The 27,753-nt window shown below is 47.3% G+C and overlaps 1 protein-coding gene across 1 annotated transcript in view; it reads left to right on the top strand.

Moving 5' to 3' along the window:
* The first annotated feature begins 467 nt into the window (after positions 1–467).
* WNT9B (Wnt family member 9B) overlaps positions 468–27,753 on the top strand; it is a 44,765-nt gene continuing 17,479 nt past the window's right edge. Inside the window, exon 1 of the mRNA XM_039504250.1 lies at positions 468–561. Within this exon, the coding sequence (XP_039360184.1) occupies positions 494–561 (68 nt within the window). The 5' untranslated portion in view covers positions 468–493. The remainder of the gene's footprint in view (positions 562–27,753) is intronic.

Below are 27,753 nucleotides of genomic sequence, written 5' to 3'. Positions count from 1 at the left end.
AGGTGCAGGGGTGGCCCAGGGACCTGTCGCTGGCTCCCTCTGCTCACCCCAGGGTCCCCTCTGGCCTGCTCGGAACCCCCCCGCTTGCCAGGCGAAGGGCAGCGCCTCCCCCTCGGCCAGGCCAGGGAAGCCGGCGGGGGCTGTCCCAGCCGAGCCCCTCTGCGCTGACCCGCTAGGAGCAGAGCAAGGGGCCAGGCCCGGGCTCGTCCCGGGACCCCTGGGGGGAGCCTGGCCCCGCGAGCAGGCTGCGGAGCCGCTCCCCCGGCTCGGGGCTGCATCGGGCGCTCAGCGGCAGGGAGCCCCGACGGGCCGGGCCGGCGAGCGGGGCATGTCCCGGCGGCTCCCGGGCGGGGCGGGGCGCGGGCGGCAGGTGAGCAGCCGCCCCGGGAACCCCGGCTCCCGCCCCGCCCGCCGGTTTAAAGAGCCGCGGGAGCCCCGCCGCCGGCCGCGCAGCGCAGCGCCATGCAGAGCAGAGCCGCGCCCGGCCGGCACCATGCGCTCCCGGACCCTGCTGGCCGCCCTGTGCCTCTGGCTGCTGCCCGGCTCCGCCGCCTACTTCGGGTCAGCGCCGCCCGCGGTCCGGTCCGGTCCCGTCCCGCTCCCTGCGCCCGCGGTGGGGTCTGGCTCCCTGGGTGGGGCGGGCCGGGGGCACCGCCGGGGAGGGGGCACCGCCGCGCAGCCTGGGGCTCCGGTGCGCTCCCGGCTGGGCTTGGGGGGAGGCAGCCGGCGGGGCTCTGGGGTGCCCCATTCCCCGGGCTTGTCCGCTCCCTGAGCGGAGCCTGGCCGCCTTGGCCAGCGCCGAGCACCGGGCAGCCCCGAGTCCCCCCGGCTGAACTGCTCAGGGAGATCCCTGGGCTGGCGTCGGTCGCTGTGGGAAACCGCGAAGCGGTGACAGTTCCTTGGTGTGGGGTTAAATCCAGGACCAGGCGTTCAAGGGCTCTGGGGCTCTTCTCTCCCTTCCCTCGGGGATGGGGAGGCTGGGGGGCGGGAAGGAATTTGTCTCCGTGGGGAAGGCAAAGGCTGTTGCCCGGGTCTCTAGCAAAGGGGAGCGTGAAAGGGAACTTGTATGTTGTGCTTTTTCTTGTGAAATCCCTTGTTCAGAGCTGCGTGTTTAAAGGGTCTGAATCATTGTCCCTGTTGAAATCCAAAAGGCAGCAGCTCAGACCTCTGCCCAGATGGACAAAGTGTCCCTAAAAGAACAGTCAAGTTCTTAACTAGGGCAGTGGAGAGAAAGTGGAGGGACTCCAGATGCCCTTGACCTCTGACTTTGCTGGCAGGTGACATCCATGGAGGTTTGTCCAGTCTGAGTAAGGTGACCATAGTGGGCGGCTGGCTTTGCAGATAGGCGACGGAAATGCAAAGGGAATGGCTGCCTCAGCCCAAGTCGTGCTATCCGGGACAATATCAGAGCTGTATGCGTATGTCAGCCCCTGAACTGAGCACCCTGAATCATCACCCCCTGCCCAAGAAAGACTTTTTTACATGTTGATTTTTAAAGATGCCTATGTTCGTTTTGGAACACGCTAGAAAAACAGAATTTCTCCAATAGAAAAATTGGATTTTCTTTGAAATTTGCTCTGCTTGGTTCTGGGAAAACCCATTACAAATTACTTTGTCAATAAGATATTCCTTTCTATGGCCTTGATCCTGCAAAAACCTATGCCTATTACCTCTGACTGAGCAGCCCTATTGACTTCAGTAGGGCTGCTTCCAGTGTATCAAGTTACTTATGTGCATAAGTCTTTGCAAAATCTCTTATTTGTGGGTAGGAGATGCCAGTGTACACACGTCTGTTGTTTTACAGTACGTAGCGCTCTTAGTGCATGTGGTTGCATTATAAATGTTTGAGAGATGCAGGAGGATGAATACATTTGAACACTGCAATAACTGTCCATAAAATCCTGGGCCAGATCCTCAGCTGGTGAAGTCAGGGTAGCTCTATTGGAGTCAATGGAGCTACTCTGACTTGCACCAGCTGAAGATCTGGTTCACTGTCTGGGCTCTGATCCTGCAAACACAGACACCAGTGAAGAGAATACTTGCATGCATAAAGTTACACGTGCTTGCAGGATTGGGGCCTAGGTCACTTTCATTTAACACTTCTTAAAACACTGATTTGGCTACAATTCTTTCTTTAAAGAGTTTAAAGGATTCCTTAAGTCAGATGGATTTTTAAGTTTCTATTTATGTTTAAAGATGTGATCTACATGATTGTTTCACTTTGCTTATTTATTGTCGTCAAAGGGAATATCCCATATATACCAGCACTTGGAGATTGAAAATACATCTAAGCACATAGCTTGTACAGAGCTAGGAAGTGGTAGCTGCTGTTTGGATTTCTCGTTACAGGAAGTATATATTGCCGATTATACAAAGCAAAATTAAATATTCTCATATTTCCTTAACACAAAACAAATATTGAATATTACTCTAGGTGGCTTCAGTTGTTTAAGCAACATGAATGATCCCTGATCTCTTAACAATGATCCTTTGGTTAGTGGAATGCCTTTCTAACTTGCCTTGTATTTCCCTGAAATGAAAAATCAGGGGCTGATATTAGCCAGTCTCTCTGTTCCATGTGTTTCAGAGTTTCAGGCTGGAATTTTCCTGCTTTGTTACTTTTTGTCCTTGAGGCATAAGCTTTTTTGCAGTGGCACGTGCAGTGCAAGAGTTCTTGCTCCTTAACTTTCAGCATTTAATTGAAAAGAGAACTTTAAAACGAATAAACAAAAATAAGTTGAAGCCTAAGTAACAACTGCATTGTTTTGGGCAGTTGAAGCAATAATTCATAAGAATGGGATATTTCCAGGTGCTGGTTGGGGAAATGGATTAGTAGGGAACTGTAATATTTTAGTGGTATAGGCAGGAAATGTTAAAATGAGATTCAGCTGTGACAGATACAATCTAATCTGCGAGGTGGCTATTTAATGCGGGGGTGGGTCTTTAACCATCGGTTTCAGTGTTTTGCTGAATAGGGATGGACTTAAGCAGTGTGGTAGCAGGGTGGGAAATTCGTTCGTGCACTTTTGACCTCACGCACTGTATGTGCGAGGTCATGCCTCATGGAGGATGCCATTTTAAACAGAAATGCTCTGAGGGGGTCATGGGGGGGGTGGAGTACTGGCACTTAAAATCAGGACTACATCCGTGCTTAAATGATTTGTTGAACTGGGGGCTTGAAAAAGAATAATGCAGAGAGAGACCTGATGAACAGCAAATGAGGCGTTTGCACAGTGATGCTTCATTGAAAAGGGCCCTTGTAGCTTTGGACTGCATACCCAGAAGCCTCCAGTCTGAAAGCCATGTTAGGCCGTGTCTACACTACAAACTTACATCGGCGTAACTACGTCACTCACCACACCTCGAGCGATGCAGTTCTACCGACCTAACCCCGGTGGAGCCAGCGCTGCGTCAGCAGGAGGGCTTCTCCCATCAACCTAGCTACCACCTGTCTCCGAGGTGGACTCGCTACGCTGAAGGGAGAAGCTCGCCTGGCGGTGCAGGAGCGTCCTCACTAAAGCGCTACAGCAGGGCAGCTGCAGCAGTGTATGTGTAGACACATACTTGGAGGAGCTCTCTAGTGTTGAGATGATGGCACCTCTAATGCTGTGTCTGGTTCTGGCTCTGTCGATATCAGAGTGATGGAAGGTGTTCTTTAGACAAGCACAAAAATGACTAAGACTAGGGAAAGATGACGATTGTCTACAAGTATTAAGGTGGCCAGGTGCTCTTTGGAAATCATGCAGGTTGGGTCTACTTGTGTGGAGCAGTTTGCAGGACTGGGGCCAGAGAATAAACTCAGACTTGCCTTTAAGAAAGGAAAGAGGAGCGCATAGGCATATGCAGTGTGGCTAAGCGAACACTCCTAGTGCATGTTGGAATTTCCTGACTCATTACATACCTGATCTTGCAACCTTAATTATACATTAGTGCTAGGTTTTTTTGCAGGAGATTTCCTAGAGTTTGTGGGAAAAGAGAATGAGCTGTGGGGCACGGAATATGGGGCCGTCAGAAACGGGTGCAGGGCATCTGTGGGAACATGACTTCTGCAGCAGAGAGCACTGTGCTGAAACTCTCCAAAGGAAACCTGGGCTGGGAGGTGGCTCCCCTGTGTCTCTAAGGAAGCTGGCTGCTGCTCAGAACAGCACTGCTGTGAACCTCCCAGCAGTGATGCTCAGAGCTCAGCTGACCCCACTTTCCCGAAGCCTGAACGCTACCCCCTGATCACACTGTGTGGCCATTAATTCCTCCAGCAACACCCGCTTCCCCCAATATGTGCAGCATGCACTTGACAGCCCTCTCCTTGTCCTCCCATCCACACCCCCTTCCTCTGCGACAGCTGCCCTCCTCGGGCGCTTCTCACCGTCTCCTGCCTCCTCCCTTCAGCCACTGCTTCTTCCCTTCTCCCATGACTGCTGCGTTGGTGGGATGCTGGTGCTGAGGTTCAGCTCTTCTAGTCCTGGCTGGTGAGGGCGCACAGCCACCCAGCTCCTCCTCTGGCACACACTCAGCACGAGGGTGCAGGAGGCACTGGGAAGCTGGGCTCCCTCCAGGGCTAAGAGAGGCTCTGAAGGGCCCACTGGAGCCAGGACTTGCTCACCAGGCAGTAGTGTGAGGGGCCTGTATGGGGTCAGGGGAAGGAGCCCCAGAACAGCTGGGTTGGAGGAGGGGCTCGGAGATGGTGGATGGGTTGATAATTGGATTTGGGGGGCAGGGGGTGTCTCAGTTCCTTTGGAAGGGGAGGGAGGGGGGTGAGAACTGAACTGAGGCCATGTCCCCATGAGGGGGGAGTGGTTTGAATTCTGTTGAATTGGGGGCCGGGTACTGAGGCTTGGCTTTGGGAGGGAGCAGAATTGCTGCAACGAGTGACCGGAGCAGGGGAGTACAGATTGAACTGATGGGGAGGACGGGGGGGCATAGATCAGAGAATGGGTAGGGAGGTGTAATGGTCTGTGCGTGGTCAGAGATTGAGGGGGGAGGACTGCAAAAGGGGGCTGGGGAAAGTGATGAGTGGGTGCTTAGGAAGCAATTTGCACTGGGGGGCTGTGAGGGGAAGGAGGAGGATCTGGAGGAAGGGAAGGTAATAGGGGAGTGATAATGAGGAGAGCAGTGGGCTGGGTATGTTTGTAGATCTGTCACTCTCTGGAAGTACAAGCAGGTATTTGGGGCCTTGTGTGTGCACTGTGTCGGTAATTCAATATAATTTGCCAGTGGCAAGTTACTCTGCTGTGGAATTCCAGAGAAACACCGACTGGAATTGCTGCTTTGAAACACTTCACAATCTCCTGAAATGTGGGAATTGCACCTGGCACTCCAGAATGTCCTGCAGCGCGGGCCCTTGGGCCTCTCCCCTCTCACTTCCCACTTCATGTTTTTGGGTGACTGCAGTTTTCTGAAAGCTCCCCCTTTTTGTCTGGCTTGTTCCAGACCTGGGCAAACTCTGAGCCTGAGTAACTCACAAATAGGAGTAGTTGAGAGAGCTGAAAGCATGTGGGGTCTTTTCTCCTTGCCATGCATTATTCAGATGCCGGCTACAATCACTGCTGTGCAAGGCTTTTTAGCCTCCATATTCATCTTGACGATCAAAATTTCCAGTGCCTCTTGGCACCCAGTAATTCTGCAGTGAATGGGCCACTGCAAATGCAGACTATGGGCCAGTTTGTCTATCTTGCCCCTCAAGTATGCGTCAGGAGCTGCGTCAGCGCTTCTCTGTAACCTCTTCCAAGACTAAAATCCTGACCTATGCAGGGAGCACTGAGGCACCCTGGAGTTTCACTCTCTCTGGTCCTTCTCACTCGGCCTCTGGAGACGTTGGACCTTTAGTATGGCAAAGCTCCAGTCGTGTTCCCCTGAAATTAATGAGACTTATTTCAGTGGGAGCAGAATCTGGCCCTTAACTTGGCGTGTTCTTGTCTTTCCTGTTGGAAATGTCTGGATGAGTCACACATGACGAAGGCTGTCCCCTAGCCCAAGCTGGCCTCAGGTTTTGTGGGGTCTTGTTTGCCTTACAGCACACGGGGACTTGGGAATGTTTGCACACTGGAGGAGGTAGGTCTTGGAGTGGGGGTGAGTGAGAATAGCCGTCCCCTTTCAAGCTTTGCCTTCCTTGTCGATTTTAAGGCCAGAAGGGACCATCATGGTCATCTAGTCCGACCTCCTGCACATCTTAGGCCACAGAAACTCACCCACCCACTCCTGTAATAAACCCTTAACCTCTGACTGAGTTACTGAAGTCCTCAAATCATGGCTTCGAGTTACAGAGAATCCACCATTTACACTTGTTTAGACCTGCAAGTGACCCATGTCCCATGCTGCCGAGGAAGGTGAAACACCCCCAGAGTCTCTGCCAATCTGACCAGGGGAAAAATTCCTTCCCGACTCCAAATATGGAGATTAGTTAGATCCTGACCCTTTTGGCAAGACCCACCAGCCAGACACCTGGGAAAGAATTCGCTGTGGTAACTGAGCCCTCCCCAGCTAGTGTCCCATCTCTGGCCATTGAGGATATTTGCTACTAGCACTTGCAGATCAGCTACATTACATTGTAGCCAGTCTCATCACACCCTCCCCTCCAAAAACTTGCCAAACTCAGTCTTGAAGCCAGTTAGACTTTTTTTTTGCCCCCACTGCTCCCCTTAGGTTGTTCCAGAACTTCACTTCTCTAATGGTTAGTAACCTTCATCTTTTGCCTCCCTGGTATTATCCCTCTGATGTATTTAGAATCATAGAATATCAGGGCTGGAAGGGACCTCAGGAGATCTAGTCCAACCCCCTGCTCAAAGCAGGACCAACGCCAACTAAATCATTTATGGAGAGCATTCAGCTCCCCTCAGCCGCCTTTAGCTTAGGCTAAACAAGCCAAACTCTTTGTCTTGTCTCATAAGGTGGGTTTTTCCATTCCTCTGCTCATCCTAGCAGCCCGTCTCTGCACATGTTCCAGTTTGAATTCATCTTTCTTGAACATGGGAGACCAGAACTGCACACAGTGTTCCAGATGAGGTCTCATCAGTGTCTTGTATCATGCTACTAATACTTTTCTTCTCTCTCCTAGAAATACCTCGCCTGGTGCATCCTAGGATTGCATTCGCCTCCTTCATGGCCACATCACACTGGCAACTCATAGTCATCCTGTGATCAGCCAATATACCCAGGTCTTTCTCCTCCTAGGTCACTTCCAACTAAGTCCCCATCTTGTAGTAAAAATTCTTGTTAGTCCCTAAATGCATGACTTTGCACTATTACATTTCATCCCATTTCTATTACTCCAGTTTACAAGGTTGTGCAGATTTTGTATGATATTCCAGTCCTCCTTCCTATTGACAATACCTCCCAACTTTGTGTCATCTGCAAATTTTATTAGCACATTCCCACTTTTTGTGCCAAGGTCGTTAATAAAAATGTTGAATAAGATTGGTCCTATGACCAATCCCAGAGAATCCACTAGTAATCTCGCTCCAGCCTGACAGTTCACCTTTCAGTATGACCCGCTGTAGTCTCCTCTTTTAACCACTTCCTTAGACACCTTTCAATTTTCATATTGATCCCCATCTTTTCCAATTTAGCTCACAGTTCCACATAGGAAATTATATCAAATGCCTTACTGAAATCCAGGTAGATTAGATCTACTGCATTTCCTCCATCTAAAAAAACAGTTATCTTCTCCAAAAAGTGCACCAGACCAACCTGATCTATCTACCTTTAGTAAAACCATATTGTATTTCATCCCAATTACCATTTATCTCTGTCCTTAACTACTTTGGCTTTCAAAATTTGTTCCAAGACCTTGCATACAATTGAGGTCAAACTAATTGTAGTGTGACCTCAATTGTATGTATGCCTGTAGTTTCCTTGATCACTTCTCCCCCACCCTTTCTTAAAAATAGGTACTATTTTAGCAATTGTCCAGTCATAGGGTATGCCCCCTGAGTTTATGGATTCATTAAAAATCCTTGCTATTGGGCTTGCAATTTCATGTGACCGTTAGGAACATAAGAACGGCCATACTGGGTCAGACCAAAGGTCCATCTAGCCCAGTATCCTGTCTTCCAACAATGGCCAATGCGAGATGCCCCAGTGGGAATGAACAGAACAGGGAATCAAGTGATCCATCCTGTCGCCCATTCCCAGCCTCTGGCAAACAGAGGCTAGGGACACCATCCCTGCCCACCCTGGTGGACCGATCCACCATAAACGTATCTAGTTCTTTCTAGTTCCTTAAATATTTTGGAATCAAGATTATTTTGCCCCATCCCCACCCCCTGCATTTAGTCCCATGGAGCTGTTTGAGTTTGACTTCCACCTCCAATGTGGTAACTTCTACTTCCATGTCCTCGTTTCCATTAGCCACCCTGCTACTATCCATAAGCTCCTCATTGCTTCAGTTTTTAATAAAGGCAAAGTATTTGTTGAGGTGTTGGGCCAGGCCTAGATTATCTTTAATCTCCACCCCATCCTCAGTGTTTAGCAGTCCCATGTTTTCTTTCCTTGATTTCTTTTTATGTATACGGCTAAAGAACCTTTCACTGTTGGTTTTGATTCTCGTTGCAAGGCCCAACTCTGCTTGGCTTTTGGCAGTTCTCCCTTTTCCCTGCACTTTCTGAGGTAGCTTTCCTTGCTGATCCTGCTCATCTTCCATTCCTTGTAGGCTTTCTGCTTTCTCCATCACCTGTGTGAGATGCTTGCTCATCCAGCTTGGTCTGCAGCCCTTCCTTAGGAGTGGGTTTGTTTGTGGTGTTTCCCCCCCAGCTTGCTTGGGATGCAGCTTCAGACAGTTTCTGCAATTTTGGCTTAATAATTCCAAGCCGCCTCCACATTCAGATCCTTGAGTTCTTCAGTCCAGTCCACTTCCCTAACTAATTCCCTTAAGTTTTTAGAGTTTGCCCTTTTAAAATCAAGGACCCTCATTACAGATCCTTTTCTTAATCATCCTTCCATTTAGTTTAAACTGAATTAGCTCACGATCAAACCAAGGTTATCCCCTATAATCAGCTCTTTTATGAGGTCCCCACTACTCGCCAATACCAAATCTACAATCACATCACCCTATGTTGGCTTGGTAAATATTTGGTAAAGAAATCTGTCCGCTATCACATCCCGGAAAATCTGGGCCCTACCATTATTAGTAGCACTTGTCCTCCTCCAATCTATATTAGCAGATTAGTCTCCCATAATCATACAATTCCTGGTAGTATTTATTTAATTAAAAACAGAGACCTCTAGTCCATATCCAAATCAGATCCTGGGGTCTTTAGCACACCCCAAGCACTATCCCAGGGGAACCTCTGGTAGCTTTCTTCCCCAAAGTGATTTTGACCCAAACAGACTGTTTGTTTTATCCATTCCATTGTTAGGCAGATATGGGATAATCCACTCCCACCTTTTTTTCTTTTTCTTTCTTTTTTTCTTCTATGTTTATATTGAATATCCACAGCCAGTTAGGAAAGTCATGGTGGTTGCTACATAGCATTGAACTTCTTGAAGGTAGTACCCAGATTTTCCTGCTGCAAAAGCTTGGGCCTTTGCTAAATAAGAATCTCTGAGCAGTGAGGGGTCTATGACACATGGTTCTGTGCCCGATGGGTGGCATCAGTGGTACACTACCACAACGGCAGTTCTATCTAGCCTGCCCATATAGCGTCCACTTGCTGATTCATGTAAAACATCTGGAAGATCATAATCTGATCGGGTCTAACCAGCACAGATTTTGCAAAGGGAAATTGTATTGCTAATCTCTTAATTTTTTGTGTCAATATAGTAGTAGGTCAACCAGTTCTCCTTTATCCATCTTATTTAGACTTTCAAATGGCCTTTTGAAAAAGTCCTGTACGAGAGGTAGTAGCAGCCGTTATTGTCCTGGATCAAAAATTGACTGAGAGGTGAGAAACTGTACAATTAAATGGGCAATTTTTATCAGTATCAGAACAGAGGGACACTGGAAATAACTGAAAGATGGCAAGTTCCAAACAGATGAAAGGAAATATCTCCATGCAATGTGTAATTAGACTGTGGAACTTCCTGCCACAGGAAGTAATTGAGGCCAAGAATGTAGCAAGATTCAAAAAAGATTAGACACTTATATGGGTAACAAGAATATTCAGACTTACAATAATTAATACTAACAAGTTTTTGGAGAGCTATTAAACTTAATGCTTCAGGACTGGAAAACAATCTCTAACTGTAGGGGTTAGGAGGAGACCTCATATGGGCAGGTGGGAGTGGATTATCCCATATCTGCCTAATAAAGGTTCCTTGTACTTTCCTCTGAAGCATCTGGTGCTTTCCATCGTCAGAGATGGGATACTGGGCTAGATGGGCCATAGGTCTGAGCCAGGCTGGCAATTCCTGTTTTCACTGGCTTCTACAAAGATAGGCAGTTGTAGGTACTGAACTTAACTGGCACTAAGTCTGTGTATAAACTGATGCTACTCAAATTTCCTGTTGCAACATTGACACAAATGAATACCCTTCATGACATGCTCTCCTCCTATAAAATCTGCAAAATCATACCTTTAAAAATTGGACCAGTCTTAATCCAGGTCAGGGAAATGGAGCCAGTAGCTTGACTTTGCATGTAGCTGTGCAGAAGTGACCACGAGACTCTGATAAACTCTTCTGCATGTAGCAATCCTCATGAGAAAAAGGGGTCCTAGTGAGAAGTGGGGGTTTTTCCCCCGGAAAACTGAAAATATGCACATTTGTAAATTGCACTTTCACAACCGAGATTGCACAACAGTACTTGTATAAGGTGAACTGAAAAATACTATTTTATCATTTTTACAGTGCAAATATTTGTGATAAAAATACTTTGATTTCAATTGCAACACAGAATACAATATAAATAAATGTAGAAAACTTCAAATATTTAATAAATCTCAATTGCTATTCTATTTAACAGTGTGATTAAAACGGCAATTAATCACTTAATTTTTTTAGTTAATTGTGTGAGTTAACTGCAATTAATTCACAGCTCTAATTATAAAGCTTCATAGCTAACGTGACTCCCGCAGTTTGCCTGGGTGCAAGTATCTGCATGTTTTATGTTTAATTTTGTGTATGAGAATGTGGCTTTATTGTAATCTTGATCTTTCATTTTAGTTTTACCTGATGAAATAAAACTACATTTAATACAGGTCAGCTTCTGCAAACTGTTGTTCCCATAAGCGGTGCTCCCATGAGCTCTTTTGTTGAGGCAGTGGATAGGGAGTTAGATTGGGAGTCAGGAGACTGTTCCCTGCTCTGCTCTGGACCAACACTGTGACATTGGGCAAGTCACTTCTTCTCTGTGCCTTTGCATCTGCTCTCAACATTACACAGTAAGATGTCTGGAGCAGGGATTCTCTTGCCATGTGTATGGAAGCACAGTGAGATTCCTGTCGCAGCTGGGGCCTTCTGGTACCCATGTAACAAAACCAATAGCCTGATGTAAATGGGACTACTTGCATGAATAAGATTTCTCAGAATAAGGTACCAGTATCGAGTGTCTTTGATTAGCAAACGAACTGTGTAATCTATTTTTGTTTCTGGCCCCAGTCCTACTTGGCACAGACAGGCACTTACATGTATTGCTCACAAAAACTCTATTAAAACATCAAGGTTGTGAAGTCAAACATTCAAAGGTTAGGAAATGCAAGTACTAAAGATGCCTGTGCAACCGTAATTCAGACCCATTGTGCATCTGCATTATGAGACCACCTTCAATGATGTGATCACATGATAGATTTTTTTTTTCCCTGCAAGAGCCCTGCCTCATTCAGGGCACAGAACGGATGGTGCTCACTGAATGAGCAGCTGCTCAACATGAGGCCCCAGGCCTTTTTTTCTGCACACTATTGAAACCCTGAAGACCAAATTCTTAGTCTCTTCATGGGCTTTTCTGTGCCATTCACCACCATCGTGTCTGAGTGTTTGTTTCATAGCATCCCTGCGAGGTGAGGAGAGAGGGTAGGATTGTCCCCATTTTACAGATAGGAGAAATGAGATGCAGTAATTCCTAGGTCATAAGGCTGGAAGGGACAATTGTGTTAATCTGGTCTGACCTCCTGTAGAATAGTGTGACCCAGGAACCTCTTAATGGTAACTGGCAAAGGGGTGCAGAGGGGTTACAGGAATCTCACGTCTTTAGTATTTATGGTCTTGCTGAGTCCATGTGAGATCTTGAATAAAAGCTTGTCACATTGGTATCCTTGTGAAATGTATGTATCCGTACTATGGCAGGAGTTACCTATATTTAGTGAAAATAGGTTCTGAAAGTCTGTGTGGCAGGACTGGTCATCAGAACAGGTGGAAGACAGGCTTTCTGCCAGAGGAGATGTTTATCCATCTGTCTGTTTACATGTAAACTGAGTATTGGCTCCTTTGCCATGGGTCTCCCATCATCTGTCTGAACTGAATGCAAATGAAGAATTGTGGAGACTTCAGGAAGGGAAAAACAGCACAGGGAGAGACCCCTTGATGTACTATAATTGGAGGCAAGAAAGACCCCCTACCACCATTTGAGTAAGTAAAAGGACAGTGACTTTCCTTCATGGAAAAAGGGGTCTCAGTCGGGCTTGGTTGAAAATGCTGGTGTGGACTGAGGGTGAGATGCTTCTTTAGACAGAAGGATAACCTGTTAGTTAAGTTTAGTCCCTAGAAAGCATATTATGATTTTGTTTTACGTCACCATTTGTTTCTAAGATCGTTACTCACCATCTTTTGAATCTCTGTTCTTTGATCATCTTTCCTATATTCATAGTGACAATAGGCGTCAGTGCTGTGGCATGAAGCAAGGTGGTACTGAGTCGACCCTTACAAGCTAGTGTGTACTGTCCTCTGGGGACAGCATGCCTGGGAATTCTGGGAGTGTTCAGTGGCTCTGGGGCTGAACAACACAGGGAATGCTCCAGAGCAGGGGTGGGCAAATGTTTACCTTTAAAAATAAACATGCTTAGAAAGGGCTTTGTGGTAACTTCTAACCGGGGGCAGGTTATTGCCTCTGAGGAGAAGGCAAAGCTGCCTGGTTAAGTCATCTGGTTTAGAACCACGGGGTTAGTGGGATCACAAGGGTCATCTAGTCTAACCCCCAGCCAAGATGCTGGATTTGTGTGACTTGCTGGGAAACTCGGTGCAGGCTGGGAATTGTGCAGTCTTGAGAAATCCCAGTCAGGAAGGAGAGCGATACGGGTCTCTGCCCAAGACCCTCTGTCTGCCAGAAGCTGGGACTGGGCGAGCCAGGATGGATCACTTGATGACCTGTTCGGTTCATTCCCTCTGAAGAATCTGGCATTGGCCACTGTTGGAAGACCAGATCCTGGACTAGACAGACCCTCAGTATGACCCCGTGTGGCTGTTCTTATGTTTGATGGATGAAGGCTGAGGAGCAGGTGTCGCAGAGTGAGTGCCCTTGCTGCTCCACGGTCCGTCCATCCCTGTGCACCTGGACCCCTGCATACCCAGACCTCCCCACACCTGAACCCCTGCCCTGCTGAACCTTCTTGTAGTCGGGAGGCCTCCCACACACTCCATCTCTCACCACGACAAGCCCCCTACACCCAGACCCTCACCAACATCTGGACCTGGACTCCCAAGCTAAGCCCTCCCATACCCAGACCCCCCCATGTTAGGCCACATCCCACCTCACCAAGATTCCTCTACTGAGCCCCAACCAACGGGGGAACTACAGGCCAGTCAGCCTCACCTCAGTCCCTGGAAAAATCATGGAGCAGGTCCTCAAGGAATCAATTCTGAAGCACTTGGAGGAGAGGAAAGCGATCAGGAACAGTCAGCATGGATTCACCAAGGGCAAGTCATGCCTGACTAACCTAATTGCCTTCTATGAGGAGATAACTGGGTCTGTGGATGAGGGGAAAGCAGTGGATGTGTTATTCCTTGACTTTAGCAAAGCTTTTGATACGGTCTCCCACAGTATTCTTGCCAGCAAGTTAAAGAAGTATGGGCTGGATGATTGGACTATAAGGTGGAGAGAGAGCTGGCTAGATCGTCGGGCTCAACGGGTAGTGATCAATGGCTCCATGTCTAGTTGGCATCCCGTATCAAGCGGAGTGCCCCAAGGGTGGGTCCTGGGGCCAGTTTTGTTCAATATCTTCATTAATGATCTGGAGGATGTCGTGGACTGCACTCTCAGCGAGTTTGCAGATGACACTAAACTGGGAGGAGTGATAGATACGCTGAAGGGTAGGGATAGGATACAGAGGGACCTAGACAAATTGGAGGATTGGGCCAAAAGAAATCTGAGGTTCAACAAGGACAAGTGCAGAGTCCTGCACTTAGGACAGAAGAATCCCATGCACTGCTACAGGCTGGGGACCGAATGGCTGGGCAGCAGTTCTGCAGAAAAGGACCTAGGGGTTATGGTGGACGAAAAGCTGAATATGAGTCAACAGTGTGCCCTTGTTGCCAAGAAGGCTAATGGCATTTTGGGCTGTATAAGTCAGAGCATGGCCAGCAGATCGAGGGACGTGCTCATTCCCCTCTACTCGGCATTGGAGTCCTGTGTCCCGTTTTGGGCCCCACACTACATGAAGGATGTGGAAAAATTGGAAAGAGTCCAGTGGAGGGCAACAAAAATGGTTACGGGGCTGGAGCACATGACTTGTGAGGAGAGGCTGAGGGAGCTGGGATTATTTAGCCTGCAGAAGAGAAAGCAGCTATCAAATTCCCCCCCCCCCATTCTTCAACTACCTGAAAGGGGGTTCCAAAGAGGATGGATCTAGACTGTTCTCAGTGGTGGCAGATGACAGAACAAGGAGTAATGGTCTCAGGTTGCAGTGGGGGAGGTTTAGGTTGGATATTAGGAAAAACTTGTTCACTAGTAGGGTGGTGAAGCACTGGAATGGGTTACCTAGGGAGGTGGTGGAATCTCCTTCCTTAGAGGTTTTTAAGGTCAGGCTTGACAAAGCCCTGGCTGGGATGATTTAGTTGGGGATTGGTCCTGCTTTGAGCAGGGGGTTGGACTAGAACCTCCTGAGGTCCCTTCCAACCCTGAGATTCTATGAACTTCATCTGGACCCCCCCACCGCCATTGCCCTGCAACAATCTCCTGGGCATCCAGATTGCCCCACACCGAACCCTCTCACCCCACACCTGGATTCCCCCCTCACACTTGGATCCTGCTGGGCTGAGCCTGCCTGGCCGTGCCTGGCGTGGAGGGGCAGAGCCCCAGGGTTTTTCTGGGGCAGGTCAAGCCCTTGTGCTGTGTCAGGGTTGGGTGCAGCTTCACCATCAAATCCATGTCCTGGGAGGGGCAGAGAAGAAGGTTCTCTCCCACCTCCATGCAGCCAGTGGCCTGTGCTCCCCACTGCCAGGCTGGAGCCTCCACATTTGTTTATTGACAAACTTTACAGAATTTTAAAATATTGTGTGCAGAACTTCTAATTTTTTGGCGCTGAATGCCCTCAGGAGTGATAATTTCAGGTGGCAGGGTCTCCAGACAAAGCCCGCACCTGCTGAATAAGAACAACTTTGCCGACAAAGCCAAACTCCAGGAAGAGGCTAACTCAGAAGATAACCGAAGAGATGCCGGTCACTGCCCTGTGTGCCGTTTTCCTTTGTGGTAACGCTCACCAAGAAGGTTGTGTTGATCGTACTCTTCCAGTATCTGGCTGCCTCTTGCCAATCTGGTGCTGGTGGGGTTACAGTGCAGAGACTGCTGTGATGGCAGGTGATCTCCTGGCAACAGACCCAACTATACCAGTAGAGATTCTTGATCTATCAGCTGCCTCTGCAACACCACTGATCATGGCACAAAAGGCACATCCTGGACACCTGCTGATTTCCTACAGACCCCTGCATTAGCTGGTGGTGCTGCTTTTAAGTGGTTTCGCTCTTGTCCTCTGGGATCTCTCGAGACACAAGGATTCTGTAGGATTTTGCCATGTCCTCCATGTTTTATATAAGGCTATTAGTAAACGCCGGTGAGAGAGCATGGATTGTGGCATCTCCAGTATGCTAGTGGCCTACATATTTCTATCTCTTTTGAACCAGACCTTGAGTCTGAGTGACCTTCCAGTGTCTGACCGAGATTGGAGCATTGGTAAGAATGACCTTGCAGGAGCTCAACACAGGTAAACCAGATGATGCTGGGGAATGCAATTGGAAGATGCAGCTAATGAAGTAGGTCTGTCCTTGTAACTGAGGATGCAGCTCAATTACTTCTGTGGGCCGTTCACATTAGCCTCTCAGGAGTCTGGTATGATTCCCACCTGTCGCTGGGTTAGAGGCCCTAGCCAAGGGGAAAGCATGGCTCCATGATGCAGGCTATTGTACAAACACGTAGGAGGAGACAGTCCTCCCACAAGGAGTTCACAACTTAAATAGACAAAAATGGGCAAAGGAAGGACCGCTGTTCCCATCTCGCAGCTGAGGCACAGGGTGCGGAAGGGACTTGCCCAAGGACACAGAGGGAGTCTGTGGCAGAGCCAGGACTTTAACATAGTTCTCCTAACTCTCAGAAAGCTCTTGGCTGTAAGGCACAGGTCCCTCTCTAAAGGCCTTCTCTTTCTGATGGAGGCTTGCACCAGGAGCCATGCTTTTGTCATGTCAGGGCTAGGTTACCGTAAGGTGCCTGTTTGGGGGGTGGAGGAGAGGGGAGGTACATTGGAGCATGCAGAAACCAGAGCTGCTTGTTAAGTGGCATGTCCCGTCCCCCCTGTGCATATTACACAGATGCTCCAGTCTGCCTGTGGGTTTCTAGCTGGTTATAGGTGGTGGTGGTGACCTATAAAATCCCCAGATAAGATAGAACCTGCCTGAGACCAGTGCTCTCCCTAATCCTTCCTGCCGTAGCTAAGCTCTGGTGCTCATCTGGTATACACAAAAGGGAGCTACCAGCAGACTGTTCTCCGGGAGGCCTCTTGGCTCTTGAATGCACTCCCCAAATCTCTGCCACTTTGGCCTAAAATATCCTAGGTGTTGATCCTCAGGACATTCTGGAAAACGTCCTCTGAAGAGGGCAGCTGAGGAGGGGAATGCAGCTTGAGGGACAATGCACAGGGAAAGTGGGGGCTCCTAGTGCTGCATGGTTATTTGCTTATTGCCATGTCTTCTTTTCCTTCTCTTTTTAACGGATTGTCTCTAACTGGAGGTGTCTGGAGAGTAGAGCTGTGAATCCCAGCCCCCACAAGTCTAACTAGTCAAAGGGAGCTATGGATGCTCAGCATTTCTGGAAATAAGGCCCTTAAGCGCATGCTGACCTCCAGAGCAGTGCTCAGTCCCACAGACTTAAGTGGAGTTACCCACATGCTTCAGTGTGGTGCTGTACCGGAGCCTAAATGGACAAATCTGTGCACTGTTCACATCTGAAGGTGGAATCAGTCTAGCTGAAGAGCAAGGGCTCATGCTGCACCCTAATAGCTGGAGCAGGAGCAGAAAGCTCTGATAACACTTGAAAAGTCTGCATTAGGTCATGAAGTATTGGGGCGGGGTGGGAGCTGTTTGGTGGTTATAGCTGTGCTAATAACTGACTTATGTCCCAAGCTGGCAATTCCAAAACACTGGAAAAGTCCGTTTCCATTACAAACGGTACAGGCACTTGTTTTTCAATCTTTAACCCTTGGCCTAGTGGTTGGGATATTCACCTGGGAGGTGGGAGACTCAGGTTGGAATCTCCACTCTGGAGCAGGGACTCAAACACAGGTCTCCCTCTTCTGGGTGAATGCCCCAACCACTGGGATCCTGGCTCTTCTGTAGGCAGGTCTCATTTCTCATCTTAAAAGAACATAAAAATGACCACACTGGGTCAGACCAAAGGTCCATCTAGCCCAGTATCCTGTCTTCCAACAGTGGCCAATGCCAGGTGCCCCAGAGGGAGTGAACAGAACAGGCAATCACCAAGTGATCCATTCCCAGCTTCTGGCAAACAGAGGCTAGGTAAACTATCCCTGGCCATCCTGGCTAATAGCCATTGATGGACCTATCCTCCATGAACGTATCTAGTTCTTTTTTGAACCATGTAATAGTCTTGGTCTTCACAACATCCTCTGGCAAGGAGTTCCACAGGTTGACTGTACGTTGTGTGAAGAAATACTTCCTTTTGTTTGTTTTAAACCTGCTGCCTATTAATGTCATTTGGTGACCCCTAGTTCTTGTGTTATGAGATGTAGTAAACAACACTTCCTTCTCCACTTTATCTACACCAGTCATGATTTTATAGGTCTCCATCATATCCCCTGGTTAGTCATCTCTTTCCCAAGCTGAAAAGTCCCAGTCTTATTAATCTCTCCTCATGTGGCAGCTGTTCCAAACCCCTAATCATTTTAGTTCCTTTTCTGAACCTTTTTCAGTTCCAATCTATCTTTTTTGAGATGGGGCGACCACATCTGCACGCAGTATCGAAGATGTGAGCGTACCATGGATTTATATAGAGGCAATATATTTTCTGTCTTATTATCTATTCCTTTCTTAATGATTCCCAACATTCTGTTCACTTTTTTGACTGCCGCTGCGCATTGAGTGGATGTTTTCAGAGAACTATCCACAATGACTCCAAGATCTTTCTTGAGTGGAAACAGCTCATATAGACCCCATCATTTTATATGTATAGTTGGGATTATATTTTCCTGTGTGCATTACTTTGCATTTATCAACACTGAATTTCATCTGCCATTTTGTTGCCCAGTCACCCGGTTTTGAGAGATTCCCTTTGTAGCTCTTAGTTAAGTCCCAAGCAGACTGCTATCTTGAGTAGCCCAGTACACACCCCTGGGGGACATCACTATTTACCTCTCTCCATTCTGAAAACTGACCATTTATTCCCACCCGTTGTTTCCTATCTTGTAACTAGTTACCAATCCATGAGAGGACTTTCCCTCTTATCCCCAACAGCTTACTTTGCTTAAGAGTCTTTGAGGGACCTTGTCAAAGCCTTTCTGAAAATATAAGTACACTATATCCACTGGATCCCCCTTGTCCACATGCTTCTTGACCCCCCCTCAAAGAATTTTAGTAGATTGGTGAGGCATGATTTCCCTTTACAAAAACCATGTTGACTATTCCCCAGCAAGTTATGTTCATCTGTGTGTCTGACCATTTTGTTCTTTACTATAGTTTCAACCAGCTTGCCTGATACTCAAGTGAAGTTTACCAGCCTGTAATTGCCAGGATCACCTCTGGAGCCCTTTTTTAAAAATTGGCGTCACATTAGCTATTCTCCAGTCATTTGGTACAGGTGCTGATTTAAATGCTAGGGTACAGACTACAGTTAGCAGTTCTGCAATTTCACATTTGAGTTCCTCAGAACTCTTGAGTGAATACCATTTGGACCTGGTGACTTATTACTGTTTAGTTTATCAACTTGTCACAGAGAATGACATTCATTGAGAATGACACCTCAATCTGGAACAGTTCCTCAGATGTCACCTAAAAAGAACGGCTCAGGTTTAGCAATCTCCCTCACATCCTCAGCTGTGAAGACCGATGCAAAATTTCATTTAGTTTCTCTGCAATGGCCTTATCGTCCTTGAGTGCTGCTTTAGCATGTTGATTGTCGAGTGGCCCCACTGGTTGTTTTGCAGGCTTCTGATGTACATAGCAAATTTTTTTTTATTACTTTTTGAGTCTTTGGCTAGCTGTTCTTCAAAAAAAATTTTGGCCTTCTTAATTATCTTTTTACACTTTGCTTGTCAGAGTTTATGCTCCTTTATATCTTCCTCCCTAAGATTTAACTTTCACTTTTTAAAGGATGCCTTTTTGCCTCTCTGGCTAAAAAACAAAGTAAAAGCAGGGTTTCATGTTTTGGGTTGTTGTTTTTTTGTTAAATTTGGGGTGTATGTTTAAGTTGAGCCTCTATTATTGTGTCTTTAAAAAGTTTTCATGCAGCTTGCAGGGATTTCACTTTGTGCTGTACCTTTTAACTTCTGTTTCACTAACGTCCTCATTTTTGTGTAGTTCCCCTTTGTGAAATTAAATGCTACCGTGTTTGACTGCTGTGGTGTTTTCTCTGCCACAGGGATGTTAAATTTGATTATGATGGTCACTATTACCAAGAAGTCCAGCTATATTCACCTCTTAGACCAGATCCTGTCCTCTACTTAGGACCAAATCAAGATTTGTCTCCTCTTGGAGCAGATAGTCCTGGAACCCACAAGAAGCAGTCATTTAAGGTGTCAGAAAACTTTATCTCTGCCTCCCATCCTGAGGTGACATGTACCTGGTCAACACCGGGATAGCTGAAATCTCATTATTACTGAGGGTGTGTGTGTGTGTGTGTGTGTATGTATGTATATAATATATATATTTCCCTAAGCATTTAAGTCATTATCACCATCCTGGTCAGGTGGTCGATAATATATCCCTACTGCTATAATCTTATTATTAGAGCATGGAATTACTGTCCATTGAGATTCGATAGTACAGTTTGATTTAAATGAAGTAAAAAAAAATCTTAAATGATTCTACTTTTTTTTTCACATATAGTGTCACTCCCCCACCAGCATGACCTGTTCTGTCCTTCTGATATATTTTGTACCCCGATATTACTGTGTCCCATTGATTATCTTCATTCCACCAAGTTTCTGTGATGCCTGTTATATCAATCTCCTCATTTTAAATGTTCACCCATCTTATTATTTAGACTTCTAGAATTGGTGTATATAAGCACTTGACAAACTTGTCACTTTTTAGCTGTCTGCCATTACATGATGTAATTGAATGAGACTTTTTTTTCTTTTGACTGTTTCTCATCAGATCCTACCTGTATTTTATCATCTTCCACCCTCTCCTCCTTATTAGGACATAGGGAATTTCCATTTATAGATCTTCCTCAAGGGATGTCGCTGTCCGAACCACGTGCTCCTCTGCACCTGTTGGCTTTCCCCCAGGCCTTAGTTTAAAAAATTGCTCTGACTTTTTTAAATTTTAAGTGCCAGCAATCTGGTTCCATTTTGGTTTAGGTGGAGCCCATCCTTCCTCTATAGGCTCCCACTTTCCCCAAATTTTCCCCAATTATAAATAAATCTAAACCCCCTCCTCCCTACCCCATCATCTCATCCACAAATTGAGACCCTGCAGTTCTGCCTGTCTAACTGGAACTGGAAAGATTTTTGGAGAATGCTACCATGGAGGTCCTGGACTTCAATCTCTTACCTAGCAGCCTAAATTTGGCCTCCAGGATCTCTCTCCTACCCTTCCCTATGTACCATGACCACTGTCTCCTCCCCCAGCAGTACACAAGTCTATCTAGATGTCTCAAGACATCTGCAACCTTCACACCAGGCCGGCAAGTCACCTTGCGGTTCTCCCAGTCATCGCAAACCCAGCTATCTGTTTCTAATGATCGAATCGCCCATTACTAATACCAGTCTCTTCCTAATATCTGGAGTTCCCTCCCCGGAGAGGTATCCTCAGTGCACGAGGATACCATGACATCATCTGGGAGGAGGGTCCCAACTATGGGATCATTTTCCTCTGCTCCAGTTGGATGCTCTCCTTCCCTGAGGCTTTCATCCTCCTCAACAGCACAGAGGCTGTCAGACCAGGGGCGGGACCATTCTACTGTGTCCCGGAAAGTCTCATCTATGTGTATCTTTCTGTCTCCCTTAGCTCCTCCAGCTCAGCCACTCTGGCCTCCAAAGCCCATACACAGTATCTGAGGGGGCCAGGAGCTCCTTGCACCGAATGCACACATACGCCACCTGCCCATAGGGCACGTAATCATACATGCTGCATTGGGTGCAATAACCTGGGTAGCCCCCATTATGTTGCTGGACTTCTGTCTGCATTATCTGTTTACTCCTGAAGCTCGTTCTTTTGTTTTTATGATGGGGTGGTTTTGGCTTTAAGTTTAAAGAATCGTAAGCGTATCCAGCCCCCACTCTCACTGCCTGCATAAAATACTTCAGTGGTTGTTGGGTCACAGAGAAAACGAGTGATTTGATGCTAAAGTCTGAGGGTAGAGCTCTGGAGTGGGGATTCGAGCCGAGGTCCCTTCTTCTCAGGTAAGTGCTTAAACCATTGCTCTAAAGGCTATAAAGGGGGCACCCCATCCTCTTCTGTGAATGGTGCCTAAATCCCCTTGCCAGTTCAGCCTGAATAATCAAAATGCTTGTTTGCAGTGGTGGTGTAGCTGTGTTGGTCTGGACAGAAGATCTAGACCCCCTCATAGATTTCCACAACTTCTAGAGTTTCATGGATGGGTGGTGGTTGTTGAACACTCTTACCAGCATCAACTTCCTGGACACCATGATCAGCTTCAAGAATAGAACCTTACAGACAATTATGTACCTGAAACCCACTGATCACCACACTTACCTCCACAGATCCAGCAAGTACCTTAGACACACACCCAAAAAAAGTTTGTCTACAGTCAAGCACTCAGATATCATGGTACTTGCTCCAAAGATAAAGTCCAGGACACACATCTTAACGCACTTAAAACCACCTTCACCAAACAAAGACACTCCACCAGAGAAGTAGATCACATCATGGAAAAGGCTACCCAGCTATCCCTGGAGAACCTGCTTCAATACAGGAAAAAGAAACCCAGTGACCACACACCTCCTGTTATCACTTGCCACACTGCATTGGATCCCATATAAGGTATCATCAAACAATTCACAACCCATATTTGATGGGAACCACATCTTGAAAGAAATCCTTCCCAAGCCCCCTCGTCTGCTCTTCAAACAACCTGACCCAACCTCGCCAAGCTCCCCTCATACCAGGAACCACCAACTCAGTGGCACCAGGCCCTGCCAGAACAACATATGCAAAACCTGCAGACACATCTCCACTGCTACAATGACCAACACCCCCCACAATACACACTTCAAGATTCCTGGGTTCTACATTTGCCTATCACGTATGGTGTACCTCATCTAGTGCACTAAATGCCCCCATAACTATGTGGGTGAAGCCAGACAATCACTATGCTCTCAAATGAAATTACACAGAAAAATAATGTAAGAACTTCATTTTACCAGTGAGCAAACACTTCTCAAAAAGCAGTCACTCCCTATATGATCTTTCAATATTTGTCCTCCAGGGAAACCTGCGAAACACCTTCAAAAGGAGCTCCGCGGGGCTTGCCGCGCTCTGGCCGGGGTCGCGGGGCCGTGAGGCTGCCGCACTCCAGCTGGAGCTCCGGCCGGGGTCGTGGGGCTGCGGGGCTTGCTGCACTCCAGCCGGCGCTCTGGCTGGGGAAGCAGGGCCACTGAAGACCCCGGAGGAGCTGACCACCCCCAGGGTGAGTTTAAAAAAAATAATTAAAAAGGCGCCTAAGGCATGGGGCCCGATTCTGGGGCATCGGGCTAAAGCCGTCCCTGTCACCAGGAATGCTTGTATCGATGCAGAGTGCATTGCGGTGTTCTCTATCCGATAATTTCATCTCCATCAGATAATATTTTGGGCCTTCTTTTCAAAATCCCCTGCAAACCCACATGTCCCACCTCACTGTCCTCCATCCCTGATAGAAGCATGGAGCCTACACAGCTCTGCACTCTCGTCACAAGTGTTACAAGTACAGGGTCCGTGATTCTGTTGTATTTGCTACTCCTGGGGGAATTCTGTGCCAAAAAACAATTCTGCGCACAATGTTTTAAAATTCTGCAAATGTTATTTGTCAAAATAACACTACATAATCACGCCAGTTTCAATTATGTTGATTTTTTTTTTCAAAATACCTGTCAGCAAGTATGTCTATTTGTAGCAATACAGGCAAACACAAATTCCCCCAGGAGTGGAGAGTTAGAGCCCCTATGACAACCCAGTTCCTCCTTCTCTGCCCTGCCCTCTCCCTCGCAGGGCCCAGCCATGGGGCCTCCCCCAGCCAATACACCTGCCCCCTCCCCCTGCCCCAGAAACAGCCTGATGCTTGATCCCAGGCTTGTGTGGTGTTTCCTACATGTTGCCCTCTCCTTCCCTCTGGGCATGCCGGGAACTGCAGCTGTCAGGAACCCTCCTCCTCCCCCGCACCCCCCCCCGCCCCCCAGCAGTGTCTTTTATAGTCTCTGCTGGGTCCAGCAGCCCCTGGTGGTAGCTAGCAGCATTGCAGACCATTTCTGTAGCGGAAAGGAAATTCTGCACGCACAACATTAACTTCTGCAAAATTCTGCATCGTCCAGAGGTAATTTGCAGAACCACAAGAGGAACTGCAGGGAACACGAAGATTCCTTGAAGCCAGTTTGCTGTGGGAACTAGAAAGAAATAATTCAAGCTTGCTGGTGGCATTGACAGAGCAGCTGGAGGTGGTGAAGCGCCCTTTCTGGAGCAGAGAAATAAACACTGACCGGTGGAATCACATCGTAATGCAGGTTCAGGATGATGAGCAATGTCTGCAGAACTTTGGATGCGCAAGGCCACGTTCCCGGATCTGTGGGCTGAAACTCCTCTCACTCCTGTGGTGCAGGAACACCAAAATGAGAGCCATGCTAACAGTTGAGAAGCAAGTGGCAATTGCACTATGAAAACTTGCAATGCCAGATAGCTAGTGGTCAGTCAGGAGTCAATTTGGAGTTGAGAAGTCCACCACGGGGGCTGTTGTGATTAATGGCCATGCACACTTGCTTGACCTCCTGCTATGCAGGACTGACTCTGGGCAATGCACGGGACATAGTGGATGGTTTTGCAGCAATGGGCTTCCTAAACTGCAGTGGGACGATACCTGGCACGCACATCCCTATTTTAACACCCTTCAGAGTACATCAATAGAAAGGGCTATTTTTCTATGGTAATACAAGCAGTGGTTGATGTTGGTAAAGCACACCTGGTGATCCATGCGGGCTGGTCAGGAAAGGTGCATGAGCATGAATTTGGAAGAACACAGGGCTGTTCAGAAAGCAGGGGTTTTCTTTCCTGACCAGCGGATTACCAGTGAGAATGCTGAAATGCCAATAGTGATCCGGGGAGACCCAGCCTCTCCCTTGCTCCCCTGGCTCATGAAATCATAAACTGGCCACCTCGACAGCACGAAGGCGTTTTTCGCCTTTGGGCTCAGCAGGTGCAGACTGACAGCTGAATGTGCCTTTGGTGGTTTGAAGGGTCGCTGGTATTTTTTACTTATGAGATTGGACCTCAGTAGGGGGGAAAATCCCAATGGTTATAGCTGCTGGCTGTGTCTTGCATAATATCTGTGGAGCAAAGGGGGAAAACTTGCTGGAAGGGTGGAGGTGGAGTGGATCTCGGCTGAATTTGAATAGCCAAATACAAGGCCTATCAGAAGAGCTTAGCATGGAATGTGATGGTTCAACGAAGCTTTGAAAGAACATTTTAATAGTGAGCCAGAGGGGTGTGGTGGTGGTGGTGGTAGTGTGCGTTACATGGCCTTGCTCCTTTGCAGCCTGGTCTGATCCTTGTAGTGATTGCTGTGTATGTAGAAATAGAACATTGCCGATGTACCTATTAATACTGTCTGCACAGAGTGTTATGGGTTCTCTGACAAAAACGAAGTAACAGGAAATTTGTGCATGTCGGACCTGCTCAGCATGAGGCAGCATATGGTGTGAACTAACAATGATGAATCTTGACCCAAAAATAGAATTTTATTCAGTAACATGAACCAGGCAATTAAAAAAAACATTTAAAACTTAATTTATTAAGGGAACAGAATTTATGAAGGGGAAAGAACATTTCTATTTCAGGTACACACACACTGACCTGTGAAAGATGCTGTTGGTGTATGTGAAGCTGTGATTGTTTTTAATGTTGTCCCTCAGGGCAGAGTGGTAGGGGTAGTCCAGTGAGCTCTGATGCGGGGTGTGTGTGTGTGTGTGTGTCCCTATATTGACATCTCTGTGTGCTGCAGAGAGAGGCAAGCACATGATGATGATTGAACCTGCAGGTCTACCAGAGTCTACAGCATCTGTTGTCTGAGAAGCCCCATTATGTCCTGGTGCATCTCCCTGTCCCTTTTTCCTGCTTGGACTCCTGGGTCTTTCTCCTCTCTGCTCTTTCCACCTGAGATCACCATTTTGCCTCTTTCCTGCCCTGAGATCTGGTCTGTGGATTTACAACCAAAAAGAGCATTTTGAACTATGGACTGAGGCACTTCCAATCTTTTGGAAGCAACCAGAGAGACTTTACTGTCCAGCAATCTATACCATCACTGCTACAAACCTGAAATAAGGATTTTGCAATTATTTGTATGTATATGATCTATTAACTCTTTTTTTCTTTATTAAATCTTAAGAAAAAACTACATGATTGGAAACAGTGTGATTATTGGGTAAGATCTGAATTCTATATTGACCTGACTAAGTGGCTGTTCTCTTGGGATTAGAAGAACCCTATGTTTGATTATATTGGTTTTCAGTAACAACTCATCAGAGAGTCTAGGGTCATAGAATCATAGAAGATCAGGGTTGGAAGGGACCTCAGAAGGTCATCTAGTCCAATCCCCTGCTCAAAGCAGGACCAATCCCCAGACAGATTTTTACCCCAGTACCCTAAATGGCCCCCCTCACGGACTGAACTCTCAATCCTGGGTTTAGCAGGCCAATGCACAAACCACTGAACTATTTCCCCTCCCCCCTCTGGGTGGTGAGACAGGCTGGAAAACCTAAGGAGGCTGCTGCATCTTTGGCTGCCTGTTACCCAGTGTGGTGAGACAGAAGTTTACTTTTGTTAGTGGCTTGGTATAATCTAATGAGAGAATAACCCCCCATTTGGGGTGAGCTTGTCCTATTTCTCAGCAGTTTGTCCTGAATTTGGCATCTTCAGCTGTGATCCACTGAGGCACAGCCCTTCTCAGAAACCTTCAGCAGAGGATTGCAGAGCACCTCCATGAAAGTTTCATCAGGATCTCTATTGTGGATTCACAGGACATCCTGCTGCACTAACTCTAGCGTGGAATGAAAAGCCGATAGCAACTCCACCTCTTGCTTGTTTCACTACCTCTTCTAGCACAAGTCTAAAAGAGTAAATCAATAGATGTCCTGCTACTTTGGGAGTTCTAACCCTGTAACATCAAAGCAAACTTCATACTCACCAGAAGCACCTTCCCCTGCATCATAGAATCATAGAATCTCAGGGTTGGAAGGGACCTCAGGAGGTCATCTAGTCCAACCCCCTGCTCAAAGCAGGACCAAACCCAACTAAATCATCCCAGCCAGGGCTTTGTCAAGCCTGACCTTAAAAACCTCTAAGGAAGGAGATTCCACCACCTCCCTAGGTAACCCATTCCAGTTCTTCACCACCCTACTAGTGAAAAAGTTTTTCCTGATGTCCAACCTAAACCTCCCCCTCTGCAACTTGAGACCATTACTCCTTGTTCTGTCATCTTCTACCACTGAGAAGAGTCTAGATCCATCCTCTTTGGAACCCCCTTTCAGGTAGTTGAAAGCAGCTATCAAATCCCCCCTCATTCTTCTCTTCTGCAGACTAAACAATCCCAGTTCCCTCAGCCTCTCTGCGTAAGTCATGTGCTCCAGCCCCCTAATCATTTTTGTTGCCCTCTGCTGGACTCTCTCCAATTTATCCACATCCTTCTTGTAGTGTAGGGCCCAAAACTGGACACACTACTCCAAATGAGGCCTCACCAGTGCTGAATAGAGGGGAATGATCACATCCCTCAATCTGCTGGAAATGCCCCTACTTATACAACCCAAAATGCCATTAGCCTTCTTGGCAACAAGGGCACACTGTTGACTCATATTCAGCTTTTCATCCACCGTAACCCCTAGGTCCTTTTCTGCAGAACTGCTGCCCAGCCATTTGGTCCCTAGTCTGTAGCAGTGCATGGGATTCTTCCATCCTAAGTGCAGGACTCTGCACTTGTCCTTGTTGAACCTCATCATATTTCTTTTGGCCCAATCCTCTAATTTGTCT

The sequence above is a fragment of the Mauremys reevesii genome, linkage group 17 (genome assembly GCF_016161935.1).
Source record: "Mauremys reevesii isolate NIE-2019 linkage group 17, ASM1616193v1, whole genome shotgun sequence".
In the NCBI taxonomy this organism is placed as follows: Eukaryota; Metazoa; Chordata; order Testudines; family Geoemydidae; genus Mauremys; species Mauremys reevesii.
Note: the sequence above shows the minus strand (reverse complement) of the source record. Positions and strands in the feature narration are given on the sequence as shown.